At 36.9% G+C, this 12,783-nt stretch overlaps 1 protein-coding gene across 2 annotated transcripts in view; it reads right to left on the minus strand.

Annotated features, from left to right (window-relative positions):
- Positions 1 to 7,098: 7,098 nt before the first annotated feature.
- ZNF507 (zinc finger protein 507) overlaps positions 7,099 to 12,783 on the minus strand; it is a 38,716-nt gene continuing 33,031 nt past the window's right edge. For both annotated transcript variants that reach the window (XM_010596119.3, XM_003416336.4), the window contains 2 exons: positions 11,970 to 12,104; positions 7,099 to 11,854 (listed from right to left, as the gene is read on the minus strand). In XM_010596119.3, coding sequence (XP_010594421.2) covers positions 11,488 to 11,854; positions 11,970 to 12,104 — 502 coding nt within the window. In that variant the 3' untranslated portion in view covers positions 7,099 to 11,487. The remainder of the gene's footprint in view (positions 11,855 to 11,969; positions 12,105 to 12,783) is intronic.

Consider the following 12,783-nt stretch of genomic DNA (forward strand, 5'->3'; position numbering starts at 1 on the left):
ATGTTGAATAAGAGTGGTGATAAAGGGCATCCTTGTCTGGTTCCCGTTCTCAAGGGAAATGCTTTCAGGCTCTCTCCATTTAGAGTGATATTGGCTGTTGGCTTTGTATAGATGCCCTTTATTATGTTGAGGAATTTTCCTTCAATTCCTATTTTGGTGAGAGTTTTTATCATGAATGGGTGTTGGACTTTGTCAAATGCTTTTTCTGCATCAATTGATAAGATCATGTGGTTTTTGTCTTTTGTTTTAATTATATGGTGGACTACATTAATGGTTTTTCTAATATTAAACCAACCTTGCATACCTGGTATAAATCCCACTTGGTCGTGGTGGATTATTTTTTTGACATGTTGTTGAATTCTGTTGGCTAGAATTTTGTTGAAGATTTTTGCATCTATGTTCATGAGGGATATAGGTCTGTAATTTTCTTTTTTTGTGATGTCTTTACCTGGTTTTGGTATCAGGGATATGATGGCTTCATAGAATGAGATAGGTAGTATTCCGTCATTTTCTATGCTTTGAAATACCTTTAGTAGTAGTGGTGTTAACTCTTCTGTGAAAGTTTGGTAGAACTAAGCAGTCAAGCCATCCGGGCCAGGGCTTTTTTTTTGTTGGGAGTTTTTTGATTACTGTTTCAATCTCTTTTTTTGTTGTGGGTCTATTTAGTTGTTCTACTTCTGACTGTTAGTTTAGGTAGGTAGTGTTTTTCTAGGAATTCATCCATTTTTTCTAGGTTTGTAAATTTGTTTGAGTACAGTTTTTTGTAATAATCTGATATGATTCTTTTAATTGCAGTTGGGTCTGTTGTGATGTGGCCCATCTTGTTTCTTATTCGGGTTATTTGTTTCCTTTCCTGTATTTCTTTAGTCAGTCTGGCCAATGGTTTATCAATTTTGTTAATTTTTTCAGAGAACCAGCTTTTGTCTTTGTTAATTCTTTCAATTGTTTTTCTATTCTCTAATTCATGTAGTTCAGCTCTAATTTTTATTATTTGTTTTCTTCTGGTGCCCGATGGATTCTTTTGTTGCTCACTTTCTATTTGTTCAGGTTGTAGGGACAGTTCTCTGATTTTGGCTCTAACTTCTTTTTGTATGTGTGCATTTATCTATATAAATTGACCTCTGGGCACTGCTTTTGCTGTGTCCCAGAGGTTTTGATAGGAAGTGTTTTCATTCTCGTTGCATTCTATGAATTTCTTTATTCCCTCCTTAGTGTCTTCTATGACCCAGTCTTTTTTCAGCAGGGTATTGTTCAGTTTCCAAGTATTTGATTTCTTTTCCCTAATTTTTCTGTTATTGATTTCCACTTTTATGGCCTTATGGTCTGAGAAGATGCTTTGTGATATTTCGATGTTTTGGATTCTGTAAAGGTTTGTTTTATGACCTAATATGTGGTCTATTCTAGAGAATGTTCTATGTGCGCTAGAAAAAAAAGTATACTTTGCATCACTTGGGTGGAGTGTTCTGTATAAGTCTATGAGGTCAAGTTGGTTGATTGTAGCAATTAGGTCTTCCATGTCTCTGTTGAGCTTCTTACTGGAAGTCCTGTCTTTCTCTGAAGGTGGTGTGTTGAAGTCTCCTACTATAATTGTGAAGGTGTCTATCTCACTTTTCAGTTCTGTTAAAGTTTGTTTTATATATCTTGCAGCCCTGTCATTGGGTGCATAAATATGTTTCTAACTTTTTAAGGAGGCGCCATATCGTTTTCCATAGTGGTTGTGAGACCAGCAGTTTTGGGGCAGCCGTCATAGGCAAGAAAAGGCTAAGTTCCCTCTTCAGCTGTTTTCCTATTTAGGCAAGCTGCAGGCTTCCCATCAAGAACAATAAGAGACTGGGGTTGCAGAAATGGTTGAAACCAGATCTGGTCTGCCTGACATGCACAGTAACGATCAGCGTGTCCTCAACCTAGCTTTTTGACGTCGAAAGGCTTAAAACACATGCCTGTTTACACCCCAGACATGGGCAAAACACCATCTTTGTGGCTCCCCTTCCAGACTGAGCAGGCACAGAGGAGGGAACGGCCTGGAAAATGCCTTTTCAGGCCAGGTCAACCCAGCGACACTGCTCTTCCCTTAAAGACCCTTCCCCAGTTTATATTTTGATAAAACTCCTCTCAGCGATTGTTTGGGGAGCCATCTTGGCAATGAAAGTCCCAGTGTGCTCCTTTGCTTGGCCAACCAAATAAAGCTGCTTTTGCTTTCAGCTGTTTCGTGTCTCTGTAGCTGCGCACCAAAGCACATTAAAACCAAAAAACCAAACCCAGTGCCGTTGAGTTGATTCCGACTCATAGTGACCCTATAGGACAGAGTAGAACTGCTCCTGCAGTTTCCAAGGAGTGCCTGGCGGATTCAAACTGCCGACCCTCTGGTTAGCAGCTGTAGTGCTTAACCCCTACGCCACCAGGGTTTCCCCAGAGCACATTAGAAGGTTCAAGAAGTAAATTAGGGTAGAGTTTTAGCCTTGTAGGTATATTGATACACGTAAGCTGGGCTTACAAAAATGATTTTGTTGTTATAACTAACCTGGTGCCACTGAGTCTATTCTGATTCATGGTAAACCTGTAGGACAGAGTAGAACTGCCCCATAGGGTTTCCAAGGACTGGCTGGTGGATTAGAACCATTGACCTTTTTAGTTAGCAGCCGAGTTCTTAACCAGAGAGCCACCACGGCCCCTATAACAAACCACAAGAATATATTTATAAAAATAAGTTACTGCTGAAACACTGCACAAAAATTTTAAGACAGTCATTTTTGTGTCACATCTTCTGACAGTGTCACCCAGTGCAGTCTGCACCCCCTCACACCCACCTAATGACACCACTGCTTCAGAATTAGGAATGCTGAGCACCAGAGTCATGCAGATGAAACGTTCTTGGGAGGTGGTTAACCTTGAGTGTGAACCTTGTACAGTCTGGGACAGGCCATTTCGTACCTCTCCAAGAACTTCACCAAATAGTCCAGCACACTTACTTTCTCCCCACTGAGTTGCTCTTCATCATTTTACCATATAGTTAGTGGCTGATTATACTGAGTGCGTTCAGTCACCAGTATGATTCTGTCTTTCAGGTTTAAGCTTTACCAACCCAGCCGATAAGCTTACTTAGGGAAAGGGTCACTCTCATGGTTTTCTTGTACCCAGTAAGACAAATGAAAATACATCCTTCATGGCAGTTTATAGAGGTGAAAGAAGAACTGTACATCAGTGATTATAGAACTTAACATGATGGTGAGAGGGAATGTTTAACACTTTCTCCCGGACTGTTATCTTTTCAGATGTAATTGTGGACAGTCAACTAGGTACTGATAAACCAGGTTTGTCTTTTTTTGTATATTTTAAGGGATAGGATATTTTATTTTGAGTTTACTTCCTCAAAAACAAGCCAGTATGTTCCTTAGGTTCCTTTCCAAGATGTAGCTAATAGCTTTGATACCAAAATAAGGGCAGTTTAACATTTTCCTTCTCACAATTAATGCTTGAACTCTAATAGCAACCACTATTTAAGCTCCTATATGTCTAGACCCTTAATATACATAGTTGTTAATTGTTAAAACCACGCTACAAGGCCGTTTACTGTTGAAGAAATTGGGGCTCAAAAAAGGATAAATACCTTGCTCAAGGTCACATGGCTTACTGAGCTTGGACTGGAACCAAGCACTGTCCATAATTGTGTCAGAAACTTGAGTATTTTATAAGACTATCTGATTTAATCCATATAACTCTATGAGGTAGGTATTATATTACCACTTTACATTTAAGAAAATAGAGGCTATAACAGCTCCTCAGAGGTTAAAAAAGGTAAAGCCAAACTACATCTAGAGATATATCTATATCTAGAGATAATATCTAGAGATATATATCTATATCTAGAGATATAAACTATATATCTCGAGATATATCTCTCGAGATATATAGTTTATATCTCTAGTATAAAGATATACTATATCTAGAGATATAAAACAACCAAGGCCTGTTTCTTCCAGGTTAGGTAGTAATTTAATAGAAACAGGTTTATGTACAAATAATTTCAGTAGAGTAAGTTAAGAGGACAAAATTTTGGGAGAGCAAAGAGGAGACAGCACCTAATCTTGGCTTTACACAAAGGGAAGATTTCAAGGATTTTATTAAATTTAGACCAAACCCTAAAGAAAAGTATGTGTGTATATGTGTGTGTATTTGTGTGTATGTGTGCACGTCTGAAAATGCCTAATGTTTACAGGAATAAATGAAAGATTTGATGATGTTAGCACAAATGTTGCACAGGGCCTTGGTAGCTATAGACACCCTGTGCGCTGCTTTGGCTGCCTGAATGCCGGACATGTCCTCCCACCTAGTTCCAGATGGGATATGGTGACTGCTTTCCCATTAGGAAGGCACACTTTACTGTTTTCCCTGTTATTACAAAGTAATTTTTAAAAATTGATCACAGAGCACACTCGCGCCTCTAACAGTATTTGCAGCTTGAGCACAAGGTTAATCCAGCTGGGGACAGATGCTGAAGTGCCTCATCTTGGGGAGTTTTTAACCTCTGGGGATACTCTGTGGACTCCAGCATCCTCATTATATGAGGCACTACCTCACCAACTGTGTTCTCATGCTTCAGGAATGGGGCGGCGGGGGTGGGGGCCGGGGGGATGCTTAGAAGATGAAGATAACCTTGACACCATTGGTTTCCCTCAATCATTTATTTCAGCCCTTTTTTTTTTTTTTTAAAAAGAATGTTAGCTGTGTAAAAAAAACTACAGCTTCATATTTGAACCACGTCCTGCTGTATTTTTTCTCATAGTTTGCAATAGAATTTTCTAACACCTTTTGGGATTGGAACTACTGGATCTAAAAAATAGAACTATAGAGATAAACAAAAAGAGCAAGATGTGAATTGATGTGCCTATTTCAGTAAAATGTAGCCACATTATTTCTGAAATATGAATACTAAAATTAATAAAATGACAAGTAGAAAAAAACAGGAATCTGGAGATGCGTGCTGTAGTGACAATAAGCCTTTAAATAAAACTAGCAGGTACTAAGAAAAGACCTGAAAATGAGTAACTTGTCCTACTTTGTTGAAGGTCTCTCTAGGTGACAATTTCCCATTGTGCACACATTCGAAATGACATACTGTGACTTCGAAAACCATACTTGATTACTACTGATACCAGTGGCAGTGACACAGATAATTTTAAGTATATTTAAAATTTGTTTTTTTCTTTTTAACAAAGGACAAAGCTTAGAAGTCAGAACAGTCGGCCTGAGCTTATGACCAAAGATTCATTATTATCTAATTTGTGTAAATAAAACTCCATCTGCCTAATATGTAAAACAAGAAGACCTAACCCACTGCATCCGAGTGGATTCCAACTCGTAGCGACCCTATAGGACCAAGTAGAACTGCCCATAGGGTTTCCAAGGAGTGGCTGGTGGACTTGAACTCCAACCTTTTGGCTAGTAGCCAAGGTCTTAACCCATCTGCCATCAGGGCTCAGCAAAGTCTCCTCGCACCTTAATATTACCGTAGAAGTACCTGCCTTACACTCAGTTTTGCAAACTTAGAGAATGGCACCTTCGCTATCTGGATTATGTCACACATTGGTGTAATTTGGTTTGAAGCGAAATGACATCAACATTTGCCAACTTTATTATGCAACAAATTTTCATTTATCTAAATTTATGTATTATACGTTAATTATACTTAAATAAGTTTTTTTCTATATTAAAAAACCAAAACCCTTTGCTATCAATTCCAACTCAGCAACCCTAAAGGACAGAGTAGAACTGTCCCACAGAGGTTCTAAGGATTAGAGGTGCTGACCTTTTGGTTAGCAGCCATAGCACTGAACCACTATGCCGCCAGGGTTTCCTATAATATATATTAATTACATGATCAAAAGCGTTGAAAAAAGTAAAGGAAAACTTACCCTAATTTTGTGAGGCAAGCTCTTTAAACACTGATTACCCACTATTGGAAAAAAATCAATAGGCTGTTGTCATAATCTTCCAGATACTTCATGATTGAAACGATAAACCTAGATACAGTGTCTTTATTAATGTACTACCAGAGAAATGAGGTCTGTAGTCTCCCAACACAGTATGCAACTGGATGCTGCTACAGATACAAAATTCTGAAGCGGTTCAAGCATCTTTTACTCATTTAGCTTCTGACAGACAAAAACACTACCTAAGTAAGCGTATCACTTGGCACCAATCAAAAACAAACCTCTACTTTTTTGTAGGGCCCAAACTCTTCTTGTTTTGTATCTTTGCTGATTGATTTGGCAGAAGTGTACGTAGGAGAGTACTGTGACTTTTTTGCTCTGCCAGTTCAGTCAGCAGCTCTACACTCAAGCTCTTTCTCCTTAGGAATTTGGTTGCAGACTCACATGCTATTCATTATACAGAGGAGCATCTAAGATCCTTCTTTACATCCTGGATTAGTCGACCGTCCACTGAGTGGATTAGGTACCTGTGGTTACCTTGTACCATGGTCACTTATGCAGTGCTATGACCACATCATCAGATATAGCAGTGAAAGTGCAAAGCAGTGAGGGCTAACCTGGCACGGTAAGGTTGTCAGCAGGAAAACAAGATGATACTTTTTACAGCAGCAGCATTTGTTGTTTTAAACAAATTAACGTTTGGCCTCAAGTATCAGAAAAGATCAAACAGTGAGTTAGGTTAAAATCCTAATTATAGATAACGGTCATAGAAGAACAAGTAGTCTTTATAAGAGTTACACAGAGGGAGAAACAAAACACTTCTATAAAAAGCTTTCTTTATAAAGATTATTTCTGGTGGCTTTAAAGCTCAGATTATACCACTGTTCTAGTCCAGAGGTCAGCAAACTTTTTCTGTAAAGGAACAGATAATTTGGGCTTTGTTGACTATACAGTCTGTTCCAACTACTCAACACTGCTGTTGTATGAAAATAGCTATATTCAGTATATAATGGGCGTTGCTGTGTTCCAGTAGAAACTTTTCTGCAGAAACAGGTTGCAGGCTGGATTTGAGCTTGCCCATCTTTGTTGTATACTAGTGCTGTCAAATAGAAATACGTGAACCACCTATGTAATTTAAATTTTACTAGTAGTTACATTAAAAAAGTAAAAATGGGTGAAACTAATTCTAATATTTAAATCCAATATATCACTTCAACATGTAATCAATATTAAAAAAACTGAGATACTTTTCATTTTTTGTACTAAGTCTTCGAAACTGGTATTTTACAGCACAGTAACTGTATGTCAAGTGCTCAATAGCACATGTGACAGTGGCTACCATGTTGGACAGTGACATCCTAGACTGCCCATGCTGGGATTTCTAAAACTAATCTGAGGTTTAGTGACACAGTATTGAGATCTGGTTCTTAAAAGATAAGGGACATGACTATGTTGCCCCAGGGGAGCATAGGGCAAGAGATTACGGTTGTTGGGAACCAAAGTTTGGTCTCCGTCAAGTTAAGCCAAGTGGCCGAGGATTCTAGGGCATACAACACATCTCATGTCAGAAAGCCCTTGATGCAGACCACAAAATGATCAAGGTGAATCTTTGGCCTTCAGTAAAGAATGCTAATTGACATTAGCCAAGTATCAACTAGTTTTTAGCATTTTGATTACACTGGAATTGAAAGCATGTACCAATGTGATTTGGAAGATAAAATGAACTTGTGTATCAAGGATGAAAGCTTCAAAATTAGACTGAATTTTAAAAGATTTTTTAAAAAATCTAAATTTTTCTTTTTGTTATCTTGTGTAACACAGATTAATGCTAGTCAGCAGTAGTTTAACAAATTGCCAACTCTTGGGAAACTTAATGGTTTAAACGCAACTTAGTGATTGGGGCCCTGGTGGTGTAGTAGTTAAGCGTTTGGCTGCTGACCGGAAGGCTGGGACTTAAGATCCACCAGTTGCTCCTTGGGAACCCTAATGGGCAGTGTCACTCTGTCATATAAAGTCGCTATGAGTTGGAATCAACTCCACGGCAATGAGTTTTTCTAAGTGATTAAATCAACATTCCCAAGAAAAGAATGGGCATAAAATTTTGTAATAAAACTTAGAGGCAAATGTTTTTAACAAAAAAATTTATTACCAAAATACAATATTAAAGTCAATACATGACAAACTCCTGTAAAGCAAAATAAATTATTCTAACATCGTACAGTATTTGCAAAGGTAGTTAGAGAAGCGCTATCACCTGGCTTGACTGTTCTGAACAGGTATACTGTTCTACCTTGAACACAATCTGAGAGTTTTAGGCTTTAAGGCATGCAGCTTGATGTACAGGATAATTTTACAGAATGCAAATCATCCTATTTTAATAAGATACAATGTCAGGATTAACTGTAGTCTTTACATGTCAGTGTTCCGGAAGTTTTATACTTTGGCTATAGAAGCAATGTCATAGTGTTACACAATACTTATGTCTTAAAAAAATACATGTACTCATGTCCATGAATACCAAACTCAAATTTCTGTTAAATATATTTCATAGAACATTACTTAGAGCACCCTGCTGTACAGTAAAAAACAAAAGATTAAATAAGTGTCTATGAAAACTAAAAATATAATACGTCTTAATAGAGAAGCCTGCTTGTCTTTGTCAAGCCAAGTACATTGCAGAAGATACAATGTAAACATGGATGCCTACCACTTGGTTTGTGAGAAAAATACAAAATAATTACGAAGCCACCAACAGCTACCTCAAATAGGGTGAAAGGTTTCCAACAAAGGCTTCAGTCAGTGTCACTGCACTGCACTTGCTGGCTGGCCACAGAACTTCAAGGTCTTACAGATACATTCGGGACATTCATCACAGCCTGGATTTTCAGAGAAGGGTAAAAAATGACACAGCCCTGCATAACATTATTCATAATGATCAGAATAAGTCCTCTTCCCCACCTTTATCTGGTGGGTTTCCTTTTTCAAAAACCATTTTCACATCAGATCTCAGAACTGTAAGTGTCCAGGGCAGAAAAAACAATGAGTATGAGCTTTGTATGATAAAAGGTTGCGGGCCAATAAAAATTTATTCCTGTAAAGGGGATTCCTCCTGGTTATTTTAATACCTATCTCTTCTGCCAATTACAGCTGCATATTTAGTCTTCACTGTTTTAGAAATACTCAATTGTTCTCGGTAGACTCTTAAGGCTGGCCAAAACACAGTAAGGGGAAGGTGTAGAACATTCTTGGCATAGTTCCTCCTACAGGCGAGGAAAAGCTTCTGAGGACATTCTAGGTCTCAAGCAGATCAAAGTTTAAAGGCTCTGAACTTCTGGGTTAAAATTTTTTCCCACAGCTAGGGAAATTTGACATCCATGATTCCAAATGAAAATTTAAGTAATATTCAACGAAAAGTGGTTTAAGGAAATGAGGAAAGACAATTTAAAAATTCACACTGTTTTAAAGATTTTGGGTGTTTTTTGGCTATTAGTCATTTCCAAATCATTGCACATAAAATTAACGCTGAGGGCAAGTTTATAAAACAAAATTCTTCTAAGATTGTTAATTTTTAAAATAACGGCTTTTTACATAGAAATACTGAGTCACAATTACCAGCAACGGAAAAATTTACCTACAAGTGGCAACAATACAAATGATAATAGAACCATTTAAAATATTTTATTTGAATTTGGAATTAAATACATTTCAGTTCTGAAAACAGGAGAAAATGAATATAAATCCACACACAGTGAATTTGGGCAATATAATTTAGCATATATAAATTCATTTTATCTTTTAAAAAACAAAAAAACAGATTAACTTTCATAAATAAATTAAAGCTACCTAGATTAATGAGCTGTAAGTTATAATCCTTTTTGTTTAAATATCAAAATAAGATTAAAAAACAAATCAATGTTTCAAGATGCCTGACCCACTTAATAGTTCCCTGACACTATCTTAAAAATGTTCATTTATTCAATTCATATCTGGACTTTGGGAACAGAATTCTTTCCTAAAATGTGTCTACAGAGTATCCCATTCTAAAACTCTCTTCCATGTTCCAAACTGACCAGAGCCACAGCCTCACTGTGGAAGCTGTTAGAAATCAAGTTCAGAAACACCACCATGAGGAGATGCGCTGACAGGCGCACCAGCCTTCTGACTTGTAGGCAGAGCTTTCTCTGACAAGGTCATGGCATAAATACACGATCACAACTACCAAAACAAAAGCCCTGTTCTCTCTACTCTGAAATACATTATAATACAAAATGTTTAATGAACGAGGAAAAAATTATATCTATTTGATGGCAAGTTTTAATGCTAAAGCATTTTGAAGTTGAGTTTCCATGTCCTATTTGTACTTTAACAAAATGGAATTTTCTAGATAGGAGAAATCCTGTAGTCTTGCCAAATGCTGTTATTAAAATTTTCATAAACAATCTGAATTCTTACTGTATTTGTTTATTCCTCTTGTGTTAAATGTAACTAGGCTACTCAACTCTGGGAAGAAAAATCTCAATAGCAGTACTGATTTTAAGGAGACATGGAATTCCAGTCCTCGTCACCCCAAATTATTTTAGAATTCAAACTATTTTCAAGGTCTGATGATGAAGTGCAAATTTTACTTTTTTGTTTGCTTTAACAGACTTTTTTCAGATAACAAGCCTGGTCTAGCTTAGAAGAGAGGATGCATTTTACGTACTACTGAGAAAATACATAGTGCTCTGACAAACACGCCGACGAAGCCTTTGAGAAGTGTGCTGCCCTCGGTGAGGTGTCATGTGTATGAAACTTGAGATTTGGCTTAAGTCTGGTAGGAATTCACCGACTTCCTCCTTTGCCCACTGGAATTCATTGTAAATTTAATTAAGACTAATTTAATTCTTAAATGCCTATTTACAATCCAGATTTGGATTTACAGAGCTTTTTTTTCTTTCGTTTTTAAGGAGTAAAAGAACATATCCTAGATTAAGTTTATGATTAATTCCTATCAATTTAGGGCAAAATTTAGGTAGATAATTTCAAAGCCCTCTGCAGTGTGTTTTCTTGTTGACTCTGTAATACCGGGGGTGGGGGAAAAAAACCCCTTAGAGAGCTACCTCCCATTTTTCACAAGAGGCCTGTCATTCTAGAGTTGGCATGTCAAAACTGAGAATGAAGAAAACTAACCTCTGCTTAAAATTGTGACACTTTTGTAATAGTAAGTTCTAGAATAGATCCTGAAAGCCCACTCTTAACTCCTGCTTGCATGTCTACACTATAATAAGCTTTTAACAATAAATATACTCAGTATTAAGAAGGAGTGACAGAAGGTTAATATAGGGTTACATTTTTGCTTCCTCCTCAACCTACTTCCCTTCAATCAAAATATATACCACCTACCCATCTGGAATTCCTTTCATTACATTACAGATTTGTTTCCAAAGTCATCTCTGTCATTTCCTCAAAAATCACACCATTTCTTCTTTGTCTAGTACATTATTTGACATTAACGCAAAGGCAAAACTGTTGTTTAAAGGAATCTTCTAACTTTTCCCTCTTCAAGTAATTATTTCATCTAATTTGTGTTTAGAGTTGTGTTGTGGTCCTTGTTTAGGATGATGTTTACAATTTCACCCTCATGCTCTTTCATATGATCCAAGAGATTTTCTTTGCTGGTTGACTCAAAACCACAAATACAACAACAGAAGAGTAAAACGCAATACTCCATACCAGGAGGGGCCAGACTGGAGTTCTTTTCTAAACTACATGAGGTATTACTTGTTGGGCTCAGTTTCTCACTCTCGTTGGGACCTACAGCTTCGCTGGGAGCCTGGGAAATCAGCTCTGAGGATGCCACCAAATTTTCTGAACTTCTGGTGATAGGATCGGTTCTCTCTTCATTGCTGTTTGATAGAGTCTTTCCAGGGGATTTCCCTAGAACTCTTAAAAACAAAACAAAACACGTCAAACCTTGAGTTGGCTATAATGCAGGACTAATGCATTTAATCCTAGCTGTAATTTATATATAACAATAAAGGGAGGGAATAGGAACAATACCTGCCACTTTGTGAAATTGCATCATTAATAGCCTTGTTGACTTGTTCGTAGTTATAATTTTGGTCACTTGCATGCTTCCACATATGAGACTTCAAAGAAGGAGGATGGCTGCATACATACCCACACAAAGAGCATCTGAAAGACAGGTGTGAGGAAAATCAGAGTGATCCTGTAACATTCTGAAAAAATTAAAAAATTATAGTAATTCTGAAATAATTCTTAAATTCCTTCTCCCAGAGACTTATTTGATATACTGTATGTCAATGAATCTAAGATGTCACTGATTATAAGAGGTGTGTCCTATAATCAATGAACTAGAACACATTATAAAGAATTTATAAGAATCAAGACAAACATTCCAGACTACTTTACCTAATACCATATTTGGAAAGGTTTCTATTAAAAAATATACAAAATCTTTGCTCTAAATCATTTAACTACGCACACAAAAACATACAAAGCCAATACCCCATACAACATCAAGAAAGCAAAAAGGCATTAAAAGATCTTTGATATGAATTTTGCTCTTATTTAGACCCACAGAAAATAGAAATAGTAGTCCTAAAAAGCTTCAACAATTTAGATTTCATAATTAATAATCTTAAAATATTTTTATTAAAAATAAAAACTTTCATATAATTGGGTACCCTTGGTAAGATCTGAATTCAACAATGATGAACTTTCTGAAAAATTAATACACTTATGTTTTAGAATAGTTCTAGGTTTACAGAAAAATTGAGTGGATGTTAGTGTTCCCATATACTCCCCCCACCCCCACAGGTTCCCCTAATATTAACATCATACATTAATGTGG

Source organism: Loxodonta africana, chromosome 21 (assembly GCF_030014295.1).
Source record: "Loxodonta africana isolate mLoxAfr1 chromosome 21, mLoxAfr1.hap2, whole genome shotgun sequence".
Lineage (NCBI taxonomy): Eukaryota > Metazoa > Chordata > Mammalia > Proboscidea > Elephantidae > Loxodonta > Loxodonta africana.